This window comes from Schistocerca cancellata, chromosome 2 (assembly GCF_023864275.1).
Source record: "Schistocerca cancellata isolate TAMUIC-IGC-003103 chromosome 2, iqSchCanc2.1, whole genome shotgun sequence".
NCBI classification, from domain to species: Eukaryota; Metazoa; Arthropoda; class Insecta; order Orthoptera; family Acrididae; genus Schistocerca; species Schistocerca cancellata.
This window is the reverse complement of record NC_064627.1, coordinates 57,859,035-57,880,868: the sequence shown is the minus strand read 5'-3', so window position 1 is coordinate 57,880,868 and position 21,834 is coordinate 57,859,035. Positions and strand designations below refer to the sequence as shown.

Below are 21,834 nucleotides of genomic sequence, written 5' to 3'. Positions count from 1 at the left end.
CTACTGATACTTCAATTTTAGATTAGGCTGACTGGTCAAACCATAATGAGAGTGCACAAACACTTTATAACAATAAAAGACAACTTGCCAAATTTTTACATAAGGAATTTCTTAGATCTGTATTGTACAACATTTAGTAGAAAGCAGAAATTATTTCAGTTGTACAAATGGCTTACTTAATTTATAGGTGAAGTAAGTCTGTTTTTTCAACAATACAGATTTTACTTAGTGCAACTCATTTACAATTAAATCATAGAAATGGATTTTGGAAACATCTATCATGTGAAACCCAACTCACACTTTCCCACATGACATACTGACAGCTTTCGATCAAGGCAATCAGTTACATGCTGTACTTCCTGATTTCCGAAAAGCATTTGCCTCAGTACTACACCTACTCTTCTTGTCAAAAGTACGATCATATGGGGCATTAAGTGAAATTTAATAAAATCATGCTTTTTGCAGATGATGCAGTTATCTATAATGAAGTAGTATCTGAAAGAAGCTGCATAAATATTTAGTCAGATCTTCATAAGATTTCAAAGTGATGCAGGAAAAGATCACCTAATGTCACTTGCCTGCAGATGAAGTCCTAATTCCTATATATACATCACAATCCTCTCGAGCTTCTCTGAATGGCTGGAAAGCTAGAATTGCTGGAAGAAATCGTAGACATGCCGGATCTTTCTGCTTCTGTACGAGCTCATGCTGCTGCTCTAGCTGTTGTTTCTAGAGCTCGATAAACTGCTTGTCCATTGCAGTTCAAACACTCAGCAAAATGGACTGACAAGTCCTTTCATGCACAGAGTGGGCTGCAGTTGCAGTTCCATCATCTCCACTGCTTCAAATCTGCTTCTTCTTCTTAAGCCCAACTTAATTACAATTAAATCACAGAAAGTAATAGTTCTTAACTCTTCTGGAAATACACAAAACAAAAGATCTCTGTAGGTGAATATCTCATTGTCAATACAATACTCTGAAATGTTACTGAATAACTTACAGGCCAGGACTACAGACCACTTCGTGTAAGCACAACTGCCTAGCACTTGGATATGAACCAAGCTCTCAGTTCACTCATATGCCCACAGTTTGCTCACTGAAAACAGTTGAACAGTGACTGAAGACAGGCCAGCATTAGACAGACAAGTAAGTCCATGCACTAGGCAAAAGTCTCCAGGAGGTAATACCAAAGTCAAAATCAAAGTCCAGGAAAAAACCACATAGTACAGAGCCATTGTCAGTACGTGCAACAGAGATCTTTCTGTAAACATTGCCTGGTTGTGACAAGGAAGCCATGGCAGTCTGCGGCAGCCTTTAAATCTTCCACTAGAGTTTTGCCATGTGACCTGGCACAGATAAATGTATCCTTCCACATTGCACCTAACAACCTTACTGGATGTATGCATAATTATACTGGATGATACATTCATACATACGGTGAAACTAGCTTTATCAGAAAACTTTATTAATGGAATGAACAATAATTATAAATTATCCATTGCCAAAATTTTAGTCTTTTAGTGCAGCATTTTTGTAAAAACTGTATACACTGACTTCAAATAGCTGTAATCTTACACCTATTTAAAACCGGATACAACATACAAAAAATGAGGACAGGCAAGCACTCAACTGAGTGGTTGGTGCATAGGAACACGTAAAGATTGAATTAGCATTCTAGTTTTCATTCTTTCACTCTTCTTCCAAATTTTATATGAATGCCTTCCCACTGAGAAACACATAAATTGGCAGAAAGACAGTGGTAAGCAAATTTTTCACATCCACGGTCATGAGAAAACTAGGTATAACAATTTTTTTGATTAGAATAAGCCCTGCTATGGACTCATCAGACACTTGTTGTTTCCCCTGAAAGACTCTGTATACCAGCAGACTAATCAGAAGGATATCAGGCATGATTTGCGTACTTCTTGTGTAAATTGTCCCAAATAATAGAATTATGGTTTGCTGTCTTTCCAAAACAAAGCACTGTCAAGATCAAGTTCAAGCACATTTGTTGCCAATCTCTGTTCTATTGTTCATTGATATATTCCAAGGCATTACTGATTCAGGCTTCAAGTAGAGGAATTATGCATTTGGCTCACATACAACCTGCACTGTCGAGCTACATAAACTAACTTTGGCTATGATCGCCTAAAGCTAGAGAAAAGGTATAATAGCATTTTACCACATAAAGATTAATATTAATTAAATAATTGTCAAAGATATTAAAATGGATTCCCTGAACCCAACAACAAAGTAATTTTAATGTATGTTTATCTTTTTTACAAGCATATACTTACTAATCACACATAGATTGTAAGGTGATGCCAAATAACTGCAAAGGTTTTTCTGGTAGTCACAAATGTGGACATTATTCTGAGGATCACTTTCAACATTATTTATGAGCAGTTCATTTGTTTGAATATTTACAATGACAAGCTGAAACTATCTATAACAAAGCCGCCTCCTCTCACTTTCACCGCTTACAAATCTGAATGTCATTAAAAATGAGAAGACAATGACTTTTAGTGTGTGTATCTGCTACGAAATACCTCTCACTTATTGTGACCACTAAATATTGCCTTCTTCTGATCTGCCGGAAACGTCAATCATGTGTGTAAGGCGAGCTTGTTTGTGTGAATCAATGCAGGTATGTTCCTTTTCTGAAGAAGGTTTTAGTCCAGAGATAAATGTATAACTGTCTTTTCATTGTGCCTTTCTGCAACTCAGTGGGTCGTCTTTATGGTGAGTAGCCTACTGCAACAGTGACGGATTTGTAATACACTGTTCATAAATAAAAGGGTTGCTGATCCTACATCAACAAAATGCTGAAATTGCATCCTTGATACCCCTCCAGGAATTACTCAACCTGATTTTACCTTCATATCCTGTGAATCTACCACAGCTACAGAACAAACAGCTATTCCTGTCCTTAACACCAATCTTGATCCTACCACCCTGCCAGCAGATGAGGACTCTACCAAATTGGCCATTAATTGATGCTAATCTGTGTCTCCAGGTAAGTTTTGACTCTACTGCTTCCAAACTTTTACCACTATGATCCCATTCCAGAAGTCCATCGTGCTCTCCAGCAACTCCTCAAAACATTAGGTCCATATCAAAAACCTATCATCTACATTCATTTTCCTCCTACCAGCAACTTTTGACAGCCACCTTTGGCCAGCTCAAGCTCCGCAAATCTTATTTCACTTGTCTCTCTGTTGGTTGCCCTATCATGATCGTTTACAATGCTCCTACAGAAGGATATTCTGCATTCACCTACAACCAACTGTCTGCAGTTTTCCTTCCCAAAAACAGTAACTCCATTTTGTCAGCTATCTCCCATTCCACATTTAACATATTTTGCGAATCAGCCATTAAATAGATACATTACATTAATAATTCTGTTCAGATTCAACAATATTGTGAAAAGTAACACTGCTACTCACCATATAGCGGAGATGCTGAGTCACAGATAGGCACAACAAAAAGACTGTCACAAATACAGCTTTCGGCCAGTAAGGCCTTCGTCAAAATTAGACGAAGGCTTTACTGGCCGAAAGCTATATTTGTGACAGTCTTTTTGTTGTGCCCATTTGTGACTCAGCATCTCCACAATATGGTGAGTAGCATCTTTACTTTTCACAATATTGTTACATTCCATTCTGGATTCTCCACTGTTTAATGTTCAAATTCAGAAAGCTTTAATGCATTTCGAGAGGTGAGAACATACCATATTTATTTTTGTACCAGGATGCCACACAGTTACTAATAATTTTGGGTACAAAAATTTGAGATTAACACTATTCAACAGATAAATGCATCAGAGTTAATTTGGCATACATACATAGACCTTCAATGAAAATAATTAGTTTTTGAAAATATAATGTAATTGAATAGATACAAAATCTACTCGCCAAGCATCAGCAGGAGAACACACATATAAAAGGTATTATGTATGCAAACTTTGGAAGCCAATGGCTCTTTCTTCTGGCAAAGAGTTGATGGAGAAGGAAGAGTGATGAAGGAAAAGGACTGGTGAGGTTACAAAAAGGGTTAAAGTTCGAAAAATCACCCACAACAATGGATCATGGGAGACTCACCAGACAGGATGAGAAGAAAAGACTGAGTGTTGCTTATCCTGTCTAGTAAGTCGTCCCTGACCCAGGGATGTGGTTAACTTTTCCCAACTCTACTTGTTTTGCTAACTTCACCAGTCCTTTTTCTTCACCACTTTTCCTTCTCTTTCAGTCCTCTCTGCGAGGAGCCACTGGCTCCTAAAGCTTGCATATGTAATACCTTTCATATCTGTGTTCTCCTGCCACAACTTGGTAAGTAGATTTTTTTCTCTTCAGTTACATTACACACACAAATTCAAATGATTAAGTCTTTGAAGACCTCATACAATTACAATTAACAGGTATGTGTGCTAAAATGTTAATAATTCTATGGTATGGTAATTTCCAGCTTACTTTGTGAAGTATAACCTATAACAAACAACCTATCTAAGATAAACATCCTTGGTCTGTCTACCAGTCATTTGCCTGAAATATCATCCCACCCACCTCCACTTAATTTTCACTACATACGAGGGTTGCCCAGAAAGTAATGCACCACATTTTTGTTTTTTCTTCAACAATTCTTTATTGAACATAATGAGAATTACACACACGAAAGAATGGTGTTTTACCTACACACCTTATTTCTCCACGTAATCTCCATCCTGTTCTATGGTCTCCCTCTAGCACGAAACAAGGGCATATATGCCCTGTTGGTACCAGTCCTTGTCCTGGTTGTGCAGCCAGTGCTTCACTACCTATATCATCTCCTAATCATCCTCAAAATGTCTTCCACGAATGGCATCCTTTAATCTGTCCTTGCGAACGACAACATCAGCTCGCTGCAACATGGCAGGTATGACAGATGTGGTTAGTCTCCCCAACCACTACAAATCCTAGAGCTCCGCTGAACCACCTTCTGATGACCTCACCCTCTGTGCCCAGTGACTGACTTCTGTTGACAGCAGATGGTCCATAGACTTTGCACAAGCTTTCATGAATATTCCTCACAGTTTCTTTTCCTACAGCGATAAATTCAATGACAGCACATTGCTTGTAACGTTTGTCACTTACAGATGCCATTTTGAAACTGTTGGAAGTGATAGAAACTTTGCGCACTCGCTCAGGAGACTTCATATAATACATAAGTAACGTTTTCCATTCGTAACATTGTTTTCGGCTGAGAAAAAAAATGCTGTGCATTACTTTTAGGGCAACCTTTGTTATATGTCTTCCACTCTATCCCAGAAGGTTCACTGACCCAATGATTTGCTATACTTTTTTTTTTCCTTTCTCTAGTAATTTCCAACATAGATCTTAATACTGTTTATAGAACAGTCCTCAGGATTTGAATACCATTCCAATTAAGTCAACTGGGCACTGTTTGCTTGTACATTAAGGATGTTTGATGTGGCACAAGTCTCCCACAAGTCCAATCCCTCGTCCAAGTCATGAGAGATGAGCAATGGCATGAAGTAGGGGATTGCCTGTAGGAGCAAGGTACAGTGGGGACTGTGTGAGCCCCGGGACTGTTATGGTAGCTGTGAAGGTCTTACATGAACTGTGAGAAGTGATGGCTAGTGGGGCTCTGGTGAAGCTATCATAGGCCCAGTAAGCTAGTAGTGAATTATGATTTCTGCTTTCAAAAATAGAACGGGCATCGGAAAGGTCGGATTTAATCGACAACGAAATGGCTATAACAAGGACTTAAGATTTGGAACATTAAATATACAAACATTGACTGGAAAGGTGGAGGAGATGGTAACATGATGGAAAGAAGGAAGTTAGACCTATTGGGGTTAGCTGAAATGAGATGAAAAGGAGAAGGAAGGAGAGAATTGAGGAAAGGCTACCGACTACTGGAGTGGAAATGAGGAGGGAAGGAGAAATGGAGTCGAAATAGTAGTAAGAGGTGGGTTAAAAGAGGAAGTGAAGAGAATAAGTGATAGGATGATGAAGACCAAAATATCACTCAAGGGGATGACCATAGATATAATACAAGTGTATGCGACGCAGATGGGTTGCACTTCTGAGGAGAAGCACAAATGGCTCTGAACACTATGCGACTTAACTTCTGAAGTCATCAGTGTCGGAGAAGCACAAGTTTGAAGAGGAAATGCAGAAGCAGATGGGAAGGAAGAATATGATAGTAATGGGGGATTTAAGCACACACATTGAAAGATAAATACAAGGCTGCAAAAGTGTGCTTGGACCAAAGGGTTGGGGCTGCCAAAATGAGGAAGGTGAAATACTATTGGAACTCTGTCAAAGGAATGGTTTGCTGGCTGGCAACTCTTGGTTCAGGAAAAGGGAGAGCCACAAGATTACATGATACAGTCAAGACTTAAAGAGAAAGTCGATAGTTGACTACTTCCTGTAAGATAGTGAGATGAATAAGAACATCATTGACATTAAGGTAATACCATCAGAGGCCTTGGATAGTGACCACTGTTTGCTGGTAATGAACCTGAGAGGGACTAAGGATAACAAAGGGACAGAAAACCAGGAAAGACATAAGGGTATGGAAGTTGAAGGAGGAAGAAAGAAAACTACAAGTAGTAAAGGAAAGCATCCCAAAGGATGAATCAAAAATGGTAGAAGAGGAATGGGGTGGATTCAAGGGATCATTAGTAAGTGCGGCGGAAGCAATATGTGGGAGGACAAGCAAGAAAAAGATATGGAAAGAAACGCCATGGTGGAATGATAAAACAAAGGATATAGTACAGATGAAGAATAGAGCCTTTAGGGTAATGTTTCAGAAGAGAACAGTAGAGACAAGAGAAGAGTATCTGGCAAGAAAGAAAGAAGCAAAAAGAATGGTGGCGAAGGAAAGAAGAAAGTGGATGGAACGATGGACCAAAATGATGGAGGAGGACAGTGAAGGTTCAAAAAAGGTGTTACATGGAATGATTAAAAGTGAGAGAAAGAGTGGTATGACAGATGATGCTTGAATGGTGAAAAAAAATGGACAAGTTGTAGAGAATAAGGAGGAACTCAAAAATATGTGGAAGGAGTATTTTGAAGAACTCCTGAGCCCGAATGGAGACCTGGATGAGGAGGAACAAGGCACGGAGAAAAAAAGAGGAGGAACAGGAAATAGAAAAAGACCTTACATGGGGAGAAGTGGAAGAGGCATTCGGCAAGATGAAGGGAGGGAAGTCACCAGGTCTGGATAAGCTAAGTGTAGAGAGAGTGAGAGCAGCAGGAGAGGTGGGGATACAATGACTATATCAACTAATGGAAGTTGTGTGGAGACAGAAGATGATCCCAGAAGACTGGAAGAAGGGAATAATTGTCCTGATCTTTAAGAAGGGAAATAGAAAAGAGTGCAAGAACTATCGGGGGATAACACTGATGAGTCATTGTGCAATGATTTTTGAGAAAATTTTGGAAGCACGAATTCGGGCAAAATTAGAAGGAAGAATCAGATAAGGGTAATATGGCTTCAGAACAGGAAGGTCCACAGTGGATCTAATTTTTGCTGTAAGACAACTGCAGAAACAGCGCTATGAATATAGAATATATCTACTAATGACCTTTCTGGACAGTGAAAAAGCGTATGACAGTGTAAGTAGAAGCAAATTTTGGAAAGCCCTCGAGAACAGAGGTGTAGCAAAACAGATTATTTGGAGGATAGAGGAAATGTACCATGGAAGTGTGAGCTGTGGGGAAGTGGGACGAGAGAGATCAGCTTGGACTGAACAGAAGAATGGCTTGAGGCAGGGAAGTGCTCTTTCACCATTACTCTTCATTGTAGTGTTGGATGATACAATGAGTATAGTAGCACAAATAATTGGCGAAAGGAAGATGAAAGCTATGGTGTTTGCAGATGATCTGATGATTTGGGGGAGTAAGGAGGAGGTGGTACAAGAGCAGTTGGACGTACGGGAATGAACAGTCCAAGAATATGGGATGAAATTTAGTATAAGTAAGCATGAGATGATTATCACAACAAGAAAGAAGGAGAGAGGAACAACTGGAATAACAGTTGGTGGGGAACGATTGAGGAGAGTTTCAAGTACCTAGAAAGCCTGATACAGGAAAATGGAAAAAACGACAGAAATAAACAACTGGGGGCGAAACGCAGAAGCATTTCGGAAGAGTGTCAGAAGCCTGATATGGAGCAAGGATACACCCCAAATCAGTAAAAAGGTTATATACCGGTCATACTATGTCCCGATTCTGACATATGCATCAGAATTCCTGAGTTATGTAAGGAAGAGAGAAAAGCAAAGAACAAGCTAGTGAGATGAAATTCTTGAGAAATAATACTGGAGTGACAAAGATAGACAGGTTGAGATGGTATGGACTCGTTAAGAGAATGGAGGAGAAGAGGATAGCCAGGAGGATACACGAGCTGAAACTGGAAGGAGACCAAGAGGAAGACCGAGAGACAGATGGCTGGAAGGAGTAGAGGAATGTGTCCAGAAGAAAGGAGAAGACTGGACTAAGGTGAAGACAGAGAGGTGGTGGCAAGACAGAAGATGATGGAGAGGCCTATGTTCCATACAGATATGGCCAGAGGCTAGAAACTGTACAAGATGATGATGATGATGATGATGATGATGATGATGTGGTGATTAATCAATATTTATTTCCAGTTAATCATCAATGGCTGATAATAACTGACCACAAAACATATATGTTTTTAACATTTTAAATAATGAATTCACAGAATGGTGTAAAAAGGAACATACAAATATACCTACGTATTTATTAAGCAACAACCTGAGAAACCTGGAGTTGCTTGGTTATTTATTTATAGCTGTGCCTGAGACTTCATACATGGAATTTATTTTTGACTTACTAAGCTTCTTTGTACACAATGTTTAACATAGTGAGATTGGGGACATAAACAAAGCTCATTTGCTTTACTAACATGGGAGATAGCCACATAGATTTGGCTGTGCAACGAACAACTGAAACTAAGATCTACACTTGTAAAATGCATCATCTGAACCTGTGCTTTGTGTATTGTTATTGCACAACATAAGCTGACTGGAACTTTTACACATTTAAAGTGAAATGGTAAACTGTTAGGTATAAGTGGGATTCAGGGTATAAAACTCACTAGTCTGTGCCACTTTCCATCGAAATTTCCACTTATATTATGTTTGAGAGAAGTAACTTTAAGCCTCTATGAGTGAAGGGTTCTCGGGAGCAAGATAATGCGTAACATTCCTGATCAAAGTTACATCGCAGTTCACTTTTGAAAGGACTTGCCGAAGTGCAAGTTAAAGCCTGATGCTCTCGGGCCTCAGTGAGTCATTTCACAACCCTCATCGGATTCTTGAGACCAAATAGTCCTCAGTCTTTTAGCCATTCTGGTGAATTCATAAAAACATGACCGTTTCTTATTTTTTATTTGTAAACAAAACAAAATAAAAAATTTAATGAGTAGGCACCTGAATCACAAAGCAAACTTAATAAACTCATTGTTCTAGCAAAGAAAGAAGCAAAATGAAGTTGAAGTTTTTAATACACAAAGCACAATCAGTAAATCCATATATCCCAGCCAATTAAATTCCCTGTTAGTTTGTATTTGTAAAGATAACACTGCAGCACTTAATTCTGTCACTGACATAAATTTTGGAAATACATCGATCACTTACTTAAAAAAATATTAATAATGCCTTCTATTGGTTCTTTGGTACCCTATTCTGTGATGATTAAACATCCAAACTACTAAGCTAAGAAGTTGATTTTAGACCAAATTTAAATTACAATCTGCCCCTCCATGTTCTAATTTTCATTAAATAAAACCTATATTTTACCCCCAAGCCACATTCATGTTCCCTACTTCTAATGGATCTTGTTTAGGATCTGGAAAGCAATCTTGATATTATAACTGAACTGTAATGGTACGTATGTATGTATTGATCAACAGAAATTAGGAAAAGAATTTCAATGGCAAGGGAAGGATTCATCAAGAGGAAACAGAAATTATTTTGTGGACCACAAAACAAAGTTCAGAGGAAAAGACTTGCCAAACGTTACATCTGGAGCATTGCACTATATGGTGTGGAGACCTGGACATTGAGGAAGGAAGATGAAAGAAGACTGGAGGCACCAGAGATGTGGATATGGAGAAGAATGAAAAAAGTGAAATGGGAAGACCGAGTAAGGAATGAAGAAGTATTAAGAAGAGTTGGGGAAGAAAAACATGCTGAAAGTCATCAGAAAGAGAAAACAGAACTGGATTGGACATTGTTTGAGGAGGGACTGTTTATTGAAGGAAGGAATAGAAGGAATGGTGGAGGGAAAAAGGGGAAGAGGAAAAAGAATATAACAAATGCTGGACAATGTCAAAGGACACAAATATTCAGAAATGAAAAGACTGGTTATGGACAGACAAAAGTGGAAGAGGCTTAACCCATGACAAGACCTGCCGTAAGGCAGAATACCATACTACTAATGGTAAGTCTGCTGCTGATCCAGTTCGTGAATTATTCATTTCTTGTGCTATTGTGCAATGTTCAGTCCATAAATCAAATTTCGTTTCCCAATTTTTTTTTTCTGTAATGTATCAGCATGTTGCCCATACTAACACAATCCTTCCAACACCTGCATGCAAATACCTGATGGTTTCGATTGCCTTCAAATATGCTAAAGCATCTTGAAAGTGTGTATTCTTGAATCTAGGATCAAGCAATGTCGATACAGCTTATATTTTAACATGTTTCGTAGGTAGTAAGTTCTTTTTGGTTTCTGTTGCAATGTTATTCTTCAGATTCTCCCCAACAGTCAGTACTGGTTGCATGTCAGACATGTTGATATTCAACATACTAATTATTGCAATTACATAATTTTTTTCCAAACAAATTTCAGGAGTAGCTACTTCTAGGAACTACAAAATGTCGCAACCTCACATCAGATCTGCAGCTGTTAAAATGTGCAGTGTACTAGCATCGTAGTTAGTGGCATTACCAATCACTAGATGTAGCTGCAAAAATTTTCAATCATAGAAAACATTAAGTTCCATCTAGTGGATACTTTTTGAATTCTTTTCTTACCCCATCACTTGGTACTACACTTTATACGAACCACATTACAATCCTTTTCAAAACAGTAATTAGTCTTTGCTTCCAAAGTGAGAACGGGGACAAAAGACGATATACAACTTTCCTCCACATGCCACTTCTCTCCTTTACCCACAAACTGATGTTATGAGACATGTTCAGAAAAATGTTTGTTTAAATAACAATAAAATTATTGGTAGTAGCAGCAGCAGCAAGTTGCATGATTACACCTAAAGTTGCTTTCCAGTGCTTATTCGCCACCTGTTCATATTTTGAACAGTCTGAAGATAGAAACCAAAACTAGCTATCAAACTTTAATTGTGATAGAAAAATTGCAGTCAACACATTAACAGCTTTTACTTTTAAATTTTTTTTTATTTATTATCATACTGAAAGAAGTACTACTTTTGTATCCCCAGGAAATTTTCCATAAGTTGTAGACCTAGTTTGGACCTGCAGATTTAATCATGACTGAGGGAACTGGAATCACCTCCCTTGTAGGGAGACAAATACATGCAACAATTACACACTGAATACCAAAAGAATAATTACAATAGTCTACTTGTAGATAGTATTTGATGTTTATGTATTATCCTGTATTCTTTTTTGTACACCATTGAGATTTTAATGTTTTTACTTAGTAACCATTATTCACAAGATCCATTGTTTCCCATAATGTGTCATCCCCCCCCCCCCCCCGCCCCACCACCACCACCACCACCACCACCACCACCACCACCACCACCACCACCCATTAGTCTCCAAAGTAACATGTTGCAGATCATTTTTGCAACATTATCAAATATTTATACCCCACAGTTGAGCCATTTTGTACTGTAGTCGCCAAATTGTTTCACGTTGTGTATGTTGCACTTCTAGGCTACATATTTGAGATTTCCCTCTTCAGGAGGAATATATTCCTTTCTAACAATGGTCTGTACATGTTAAGGGTACAAGTTTTATCCCACTGGTAAGTGCCTGATGCCCACGTTGTTTCGACATTTGCAATTCTCAACCATTTCAAGATGCAGGGCAATAAGAAATATACTCTACAGTTGTTCTTAATTTTCCCCCCATTCCCTTTGCCATATTGCCAATCATCTTTGTGTGCTCAATCACACCTATAAAGTTAAGAGGAAATTCTATGACAATATCAGAAGGTGTGTCTACAGATTGTCCCTTGTGAGTATCCTTAGCAACTTTAACAGCTTTGTGATATCCTGCAGGTCCTCAGTATCCCTGTCTTACACAATAGCTGCAGGGATTCTCAAAAAATTAAAATGAAAACATGGATTATATGAGGCATGAACTGCAAAAATTATCTTTCACTAGCACAACACTCTTGCCCATTAAGATGCTTTGGTGGTGAGAAAACTGAAGGATTAGAAGTACAATTTTTGAGACATCCATCTTTCTTCATAGATTAGGCACATACAACTACGCGCACATCTAATGAAAGTTTTGATTGGGAAAAATTCTAATGCCAATAAAGAGATCATAGGAACAACAGAGGGTATTTTTCACACATCAGGCTCAGAATTCACATGCCAGAAAAATGTTAGAAAGTGCCCTGATCTGAAAGAAAACTTTCATTGTCAAGCTGTGAAATTTTCATCTTTCTTCTTTACATGCTACTAGAAAAACTTAACACGCAAAATAAAAAGTAAAAGTCACATATATGGAAGGCAGGGAAAAAACTGGAGGAGGAACATCAGAGAACATAGGATGTGGCAGAAGGATACACAGCATCAAATGCTAAAGGCCAATATATAGTCAGTAAATATGACCAGGATTAACACATTCTTTTATAAACAGTATCAGTGAAATATATAACTTATATTTTCTTACAAAAAATGTAATCACTGACCTCAGTATGTAATTTTTGACACATAAGAGGAACAAAAATTCAGTTTTACAATGTTTCTTACACCTATGTGTACATGTAGCGTTCAGAACAGCATGTCTGTCCAATGATTGTTTACATCTTCATAAATTTGAAAACTGCTTGATAACTCACATTTCAGACAGCATTCAAAAGATACCTAAAAGTACAATTGTTACATAAGGGTTTTATAAGGATTCACTGTTAGAGCAACCAACAACTAAACTTATGTCGATTTAGATAATGAGGATTTGGAACTACAACAAAAGCAACTTTGTTTATTACCCTCAAAAACTTATTTCAACAACCATTAGCACACTTTTAAGAACAAATGTAGCCTAATCCCCCATACATTGCTGTAACTAAGATGGAAATTAACTGTGGACAAGAACCACTCAGAATCCAACCAGCTAGAAAGCTAGAGAGAGAATTTCATGACTAGACACATGCTGAAGAAACTCTAGTAGCTGTCATTGTCATTATGTGCCACAGGCTGGCATAATTACTTCTCCTCCTGAATCCACTGTTTTTTTCTGTGGTGGAGTGGAGTTTATAGCATCACTTAAATGAGTCACTGTAAAAGAGAAAATATAACTTTAACACACTGTTTCAATCTCTACATTTATAAGAGTGAGATTCTTGATCTCTCGAAAGTTATATGCCACTTATAAGGATGGCTGGCACTATCTGCATTATTTGCAGGAATTTTATTTCAAACATTTCTCTAACTCTAGCACAATGAGCCATGCATTATATTAAATGCAGCAAATTAACTTAGGAATAAAATTTACTTCTTTGCATCCATTACAATGAAGCCCCTGCTATTTATTTTTGTATGCAGATTATAAAATTCAGTTAACTTACATAAAGGATGGAGCTAGTCCTTTCTGAATTTATTCATTCCTTTTTTTAAATGAGCATCTACTTCTCTTGCACCTTACCAAGCTACATAGCTTGTTTCTGAAACTTTTCCTTAATGCTAAGTACTTACAAAGTGGATCATGATTAGCATCTACAGCATTCTGTAGGACTGCACCCAATTGGCTGTGGCACTTTATGTACAAGTCACCCATCTTGCTAAGTCGCTCTTCTGAGACAATTTCCAAGCCCACAAGCCAGACTTCACGTAATTTTAATGCAAGTGTAACCAGCTGTAAAGAAAGGAATGTCACTATGTAAATGAAACTATGATTTTTCAAATTTGTAATGATAGACTGTCTGCCAAAATAAAAGTAAAACACTCTAAGACCCCTTCTTTAGAATTTATAATAGACTGGTAAATACTAAGACAAAGATGAACACAACCATCCAGTATACTAACTTCACAACAACTCTGGATCAAGAAGTAAACATACAAGATCGACATATTTTGTAATCAGTCAAAGACAACTTAATTCTGCTCAAGTTATTTCTAGCATTCTGTTAAGAGTATGGCAAATCTTCTATATGACTACCTTTTGTGCACCAGCCACTTACAAGACTCCTCTAACCCAGCAAATCTACATCTATATCTTACAGTCACACTCTGCAAACCACTGAAGTGCATGGAAGCGAGTGCTTCCCATTGCACCAGTTATTGGAGTTTCTTTCAGTTCCATTCACATATGAGGAGCTGGGAGAAAAATGGCTCTGAGCACTATGGGACTCAACATCGGAGGTCATCAGTCCCCTAGAACTGAGAACTAGTTAAACCTAACTAACCTAAGGACATCACACACATCCATGCCCAAGGCAGGATTTGAATCTGCGACCTCAGCAGTGGCGCGGTTCTGTACTGAAGTGCCTAGAACCGCTCGGCGAAGAGCTGGGAGAGTGACTGCTTAAATTTCCATGTGCACACAACAATTAGTCTAATCTGTTCTCACAATCATTATGGGAGTGATATGTAGGTGATGGTAGTATAATACTAGATTCATAATTTAAAGCTGCTTCTTGAAACAGTGCAAGTAAGCCTTCGGAGATAGATTTTGTCTGTCCTCAAATATCCACCATTTAAGTTTTTTTGGCGTGCCCATGACACTCTCCCAAGGACCAAACATATCTCTGACAATTTGTGCTGTCCTTCCCTGTATATGTTCAATATCTTCTATTAGTCCTATCTCGTATGTGTTCTATGCACTTAAGCAATATTCTAGGATGGGTTGCACAAGTGTTCTGTTAGCAGTCTCCTTTGTAGAATGATTGCAATTTTGTAGTATTTTACCAATGAACCTAAGTCTGTCACCTGCTTTACCTACAACTGAGCCTATGTGATCATTCCATCTCATATCCATAAAAATTGTTACACCAACATATCAGTTCATCAATTTCAATCATGACTTGTCGATATTTTAGTCACAGGTTACTATTTTTTTGGCATTTTTTGAACATTTAAAGCAAATTGACAATCTTGGCACCATACTGAAATATTATCAAGATGCAACTGGATATTTTTGCAGCTTCCTTTAGACAGTACTTCATTACAGTTAAATGCATAAACCACAAAAAATCTGGTCATCAATATACAACATGAACAGCGAGAGTCCAAACACTTAAAGATCCTTCTATGTCTGTCAATGTCTCTACATCCAAGATAATATGCTGCATCTTACGTACCAAGTAATCTTCAATAGCCACAAACTTTGGTTGTTACCTCACCTGATCATACTTTTGAAATAAGCAAAGTTGTAGTACTGAGTCAAATGCTTTTCTGAAATCAAGAAATACTATATCAATATGACTGTTTTGATCCCTTGCTTTTACGATGTCATGTTAGGAAGATGTGACTCAGATTCGCATGATCGATGTTTTCGAAAAACATGCAGGTCTACATGGAGGTCATTCTGTTTGAGGGAATAAAATATGGTAGAGTTCAGACTATTTTCTAATATTCTGCAACAAATGGATATCAAGGATATTAGACAGTACTTTTTTGGATCACATCTGCTTCCCTTCTTGTCGACAGGTGTGACTTGTGCTTTCTTTCAATTATTTTGAAAGTAAAATTTTGCCAACCAAGCCGAGTAAAACTACTGAAGAGGTTTTGGTCTTACATGTAATCAGTAAGTGATTCAAACTCATCTACTCAGTCAAACAGTGAGGATACTGGCACCGAAACTGAAGATAACAAAGAGAAGGCTGAAATACATAGTTCAGTTTGCCAAAATTGTTTCACTGTGGAAAATCGTAATACAGTCCCTTCTTTCAATCACTGTATGAACACCAAAACGGCACATATTGAGATAAGTCATAATGGAACATGAAATCAATTACAACCTCTTAGTAATGGGAAGTCATCCGGACCAAATGATGTATTTTAAGGCACACAAAAAAAACTTGCTCCCCTTCTAGCAACAGTTTATTTTAGGTTGCTGGAGCAACAAAGGACACCTAGCAACAGGAAAAAGTGCAGGTCATTCCCATTTTGAACAATGGTTGTAGGACAGATGAACATAGTTATAGGCACCCTATCACTTATGTCAATCTGTTGTAGGATTATGAAACATGTTTTATGCTCATATAGTATGATGTTTCTGAAGACAAAAATCTCGTCTACAAAAATCAGCATGGGTTCTTGTGAAACTCAGCTTGCTCTGTTCCTGCACGAGATCCACAGCACTGTACACATTGGCAACCAGGTTGATGCCATGTTCCTTTTCTACATCAAGGGATTTGACATGATCTTGCACTGTTGTTTAGTGAAAAAATACAAGTGTACAGAGTATTGGGCTGGATTTGCAACTGGATTATTCAAGACTTCCTTGAAAATAGAACTGACAGTCCGCCCTTAATGGAACAAAATAGACAGATGTAAATGTAATTTCAGGAGTACCCCTATGTAGTCCGATAGGACCGTTACTGTTTACAATATTTATAAATGATCTAGTATAAAATATTGGAAACTACATAAAACTACATAATGCTGTTCGCAGATGCTGCAGTTGTGTATAATACAATATGACTGCCAGAAGACACTAGCAATTTGCAGAATAATCTGCACGAGATTGATGAATGACGTAGGGATTGGCAATTGACTTGGCTTAAATAAATGTAACATACTGAGCACACAAACAACAAGAAATCCACTGCTGTATAACTAATAGTAATGACACATTGCTGGAAACAGCATCTACTGTAAAATATGTAGGAGTAACTATCCACAGCAACTTTAAGTGGAATGAGCACATAAAACAAATAGTAGGGAAAGCAGATGCATGGCTGGGGTCCTTAGGAAGAACTTACCAAAATTTAATTCGGCCATGTAGGAAGTGGATTACAGAATACTTGTTCAACTGATTGAGTAACATTCATCGGTCTCGGATCCTTACCAGGTACGATTAATAGAAGACTTCGAGAAGATCTAAGGAAGAGAAGCACATTTTGTCAAGGGATCATTTAGCTAGCATGAGAGCATTATACAGATGATCAACAAACTAATGGCAGACCCTACAAAAGAAGTGTTGTGCATCACAGAGAGATACATTTTTGAAATTTTGAAAGTATGTTCTGGTAAAACTTGGACAACATATTACGTCTACCAAAATGACACTCACATAATGACCACAACAAGAAAATTCAAGAAATTACGTCCAATACAGAAGTTTGCCAACAATGATTCTTCCTGTGCACCATTCACAAATGGAACAGGGAAGGGGAGATCAGTTAGCAGTACCAGAAGTAAGCTCCACCACACACCACACAGTAGTTTGCAGAGTATTATTGTAAATGTAGATGTACTGGGCACCATTCTTTTTCCATGAATCTGTAGTACATTGTGTTTCAAACGGGTGAACTTGGCCACAAATTAAGTATAGAATCCGATATGAATTCCACAGTATCAATTTTAGCAATTTCAGCCGTTTCTCAACACCTCTGACAATAATATCAATTACTTAATTGGGGGGGGGGGGGGGGGGGGCAGGGGGGGAGGCGGAGGATATATGATCTGCACCCAGTGCTGCAAACTGTGAGTTTAGTTGGAACACTGTAACCAAGGCTGATCCTCTCAACCTTCTCTATGATTTGAGCCAGAATCTGTAGTTGGGAGCAACCTGTTCCCTCAATGGGTGCCAGAATAGCCTTTTCCACATGTTGAATGATGGCGCCACACACACACACAGTGCACCTGGTGTTCCTTCCCATCCCTTGCTGCCATTTCCCTAAGCAGTATCATTCTTTGTCATACGTTTGAAGTGCCCACAATTAATAGACCCTGCCCTTTTGCATTTGCCTCTCCTTGACAGGAGAAACAGCAGGTTTCCCAAAAGGTGAAGTGAATCTCAATTACTCAGTTTTGCTTTCAGTAGAAGACAGTACATAGACTTGCTGGTTATTGGAATGGGTGCAACACCCTGAGCCCTATCACTGATGTGCCACTCACAGTCAGGTGAACAAGCGGCGATAGATCCTATTCTTCCTGTAGAGGTGGAAGAATCCACAGGAAAGAACACTACTTGTACCTTCAGTATCTCTGACACACGTCTCTCGGGAGTGCTCTGCACACACCTATCACAACAGTTTCCAATCATTTGACATTAGTCAGGATGATTTCCAGCTGTTTATGAGCATTAAGTAACTCAGCTTATGTTCAAGAACAGCATTCGTGTTGGGCTGCATTGTGACTGATGCTTAGTTTTACAGAGCAGTACATAAATAAATAACTTTAAAATAAGACTGCTGATTCTATTTTAATTTCTGGACCTACTAAGCTAAAAGTATTACTAATTCTATTTAAGAACTGAAGCAATTTTATACAAAACAAGATTTTTTTATTAACAAAACAGGATAACCTGGTATGGAAGGTACGAACAAACTTTCTGAAATTTGTTCAAATTTATAGGTACTAACAAACCATGAAAATAGTGTTAAATTCTGATAAACACCGTCAACATACACTACTGTTGAAAGGTAAAACCACACATAAGACGATACGTTACTTCTATGTTCAACTAAATCACAAACGCCAATTTACTATGAAATATGTTACGTGCAAAGTACATAAATTCTGAGAATTCTCATAAACTTGTGTGTTTTCACAGTGATATACTCTGAAATTTGTGGTGAACAATTCTGTGGATGAGGATACTACTGCTAAATTCACATGAAACAGAAATGTGAAACACAAACTGATGCCACAGCACGAAACATGATTTTTGCAGCCCACTATGTTTGAAAATACACCATATATATGACACATGTACTAGTTTTGATACATTTAAATGTTATGTAAGGGTTCTGGTGTACTTTTTTGAAAGAAATTAACTGGCTCACGATTCTACTTGGGCCAATAGAAATACCAGAAGTCAGCTTATACACATAAATGTAAATAAACATGCAAAATGCACTGGTTTTGTATTTAGCTGATTTTGTGACAATCTATACTAGCACGTCAAAGATAAACAATGCAGCATTCTTATATCTCACAAAAACAAAAACATGCCGAGCACAACAGAGCATGTCTTCCACGTTGGGCAGCTAACAATGCACAAATACACTACTGCAAAAAATAAGATGAAAATTGTTGTCTGTACATTGAACTTTTGGACTCGATCATCGAGGAATGAATTGAAATATGACATATATGAAGATAGTAACTGTTTTCAAAAGAACAGATACCATTGATGACCGTGCAGTTTCTCTAGACTAAATGATAATTAATTGAAACCCTCAGCTGCTGACACTTGTTGTTGATATATCTTGACTGGGACAGCTAAAAATGTGTGCCTCGACCGTGACTCGAACCCGGGATCTCCTGCTTATATGGCAGATGCTCTATCCATCTGAGCCACCGAGGACACAGATGAATAGCACGACTGCAAGGACTTATCCCTTGCATGCTTCCCGTGAGGCCCACATTCTCAACTGTCCACAATCTACATACATAATGTACCTAACAGATATTTGCCCATCCACTCATTACTCGCGCACACTAAGGTGACAGTTCCCGTAAGAGTTCAGGCAACCTGTGCGCATTCGCACACACGAAGATCAATGGCTGGGTAGCCTTTAACTATATATATATGAAAATAGCAGCAGTTCTCGAAAGAACAGATACCACTGATGACCGTGTAGCTTCTCTAGAATAAATGATAATCATGGGAAGCGTGCAAGGGATAAGTCCCTGCAGTTGCACTACTCATCTGTGTCCTCGGTGACTCAGATGGATAGAGCGTCTGCCATGTAAGCAGGAGATAACGGGTTCGAGTCCCGGTTGGGGCACACATTTTCAGCTGTCCCCATCAAGGTATATCAGCAACACCTGTCGGCAGCTGAGGGCTTCAATTAATTATCATGAAATATGACAGTTCAAGTTTCTGGTCAATGTGGACCAATAACAGTCAATGAGGTCAGTGGCAATTCTGTAATGAGTGTTGGCACCCTTATTTAGAAAGTGTAGCTCTTGGCAGAGAATGGTGGTTGGTTGACATGATCAATGTAGTATACTATATGCAGTGGGTACAGTTGTGAGGGGGAGAGGGTTTGTGAACTCAGGTCAGTGATAGCCTCTCTATCCAGAGCTTCATTGTGTGTCAAATAACTGTAACATAATATAATGAAAGTTTTTAGTAAATGTCTGAAAAGCTGTTGCCATGAAAATGAAGAGTACGAGGCGTGGAGTGATATGTCATTCACGCAGGTCTTTCACTCGCTGATGTCATCCATTTGACAGACACTGTTTAGCTTGAGTATGTCAGTTTAAAATACATCTCCTACAGACAAAAGCGTAGAAGTCTTCCTTGAGCCAACTTTTTCCAACTCTTAGAAATGTTCTGAACCCATTGATACAAAAGTTGTAATTAATGAGCTATTTGTTTCTCCCAATCTCTTCTTCGAACAGAAGAAGCCAAAATGGAAAGGAAGAATTAAGCCTTACACAAACAGACTTCACGTGCATCACCGAGTCTTCATAATTTGACACAAAATGCGGCATGTGATCTACTGTTTCACCGTTTTCCTTTTTTTGTCTGTGCTTGTGTGTGGTTCTCTCTTTCTTATATGATGGGACCATTTTAGGATCTGACGTGCATTTTTCTGCAGTTTTGTATTTTTCAACAGTATTGCTATTTTACACACATCAAAAAAAGTTTTGCATCACCTCAGTTCCGAGAGTTCCGGAATCTGAACAGAAAATTGGGATAGAGATCAACATAAACATCATTTCCACCCTTTTTATTGCTCATGAAAACCACACATTGCATGTTGTACCACCATACAACATACAGCAAGACCTTCAAAGGTGGTTGTCCAGATTGCTGTACACACCGGTGCCTCGAATACCCAGTAGCACATCCTCTTTAATTGGTGCATGCCTGTATTTGTCATGGCATACTATTCACAAGTTCATCAGGCACTGTTGGTCCAGATTATCCCATTCCCAACAGCGATTCAGCGTACATACCTCAGAATAGTTGGTGGGTCACGTCATCCATAAACAGCTTTTTCAACCTATCCCAGGCATGTTCGATAGGGTTCATGCCTGAAGAACATGCTGGTCACTCTAGTCAAGCGAGGTCGTTATCCTGAAAGAAGTCAGTCACAAGATGTGTATGATGGGGGCACGAATTGTACTCCACGAAGACGAATGCCTCACCAATATGCTGCCAATATGGTTGCCATGACCACCAGCGGCATACATCGGGCCCACATAATGCCACCCCAAAATAGCAGGGAACCTTCACCTTGCTGCACTCACTGGACAGTGTATCAAGGCATTCAGCCTGACTGGGTTGCCTGCAAACACGACTCTGACAATTGTCTGGTTGAAGGCCTATGCAGTCAGGAGGTTGGACAGAAGGTAGGGAGGGGGGAGGGCAGTGGAAAAGGAGAGAAGTAAAAAGACTGGGTGCATTGGTGGTCCTTTTGTGCTGTCATTTCATCCTTCCCATTCCAGCATTTCTTC

At 38.6% G+C, this 21,834-nt stretch overlaps 1 protein-coding gene across 2 annotated transcripts in view; it reads right to left on the bottom strand.

Moving 5' to 3' along the window:
* Positions 1-12,856: 12,856 nt before the first annotated feature.
* LOC126161330 (gamma-tubulin complex component 5) overlaps positions 12,857-21,834 on the bottom strand; it is a 147,319-nt gene continuing 138,341 nt past the window's right edge. For both annotated transcript variants that reach the window (XM_049917089.1, XM_049917088.1), the window contains 2 exons: positions 13,948-14,107; positions 12,857-13,530 (listed from right to left, as the gene is read on the bottom strand). In XM_049917089.1, coding sequence (XP_049773046.1) covers positions 13,436-13,530; positions 13,948-14,107 — 255 coding nt within the window. In that variant the 3' untranslated portion in view covers positions 12,857-13,435. The remainder of the gene's footprint in view (positions 13,531-13,947; positions 14,108-21,834) is intronic.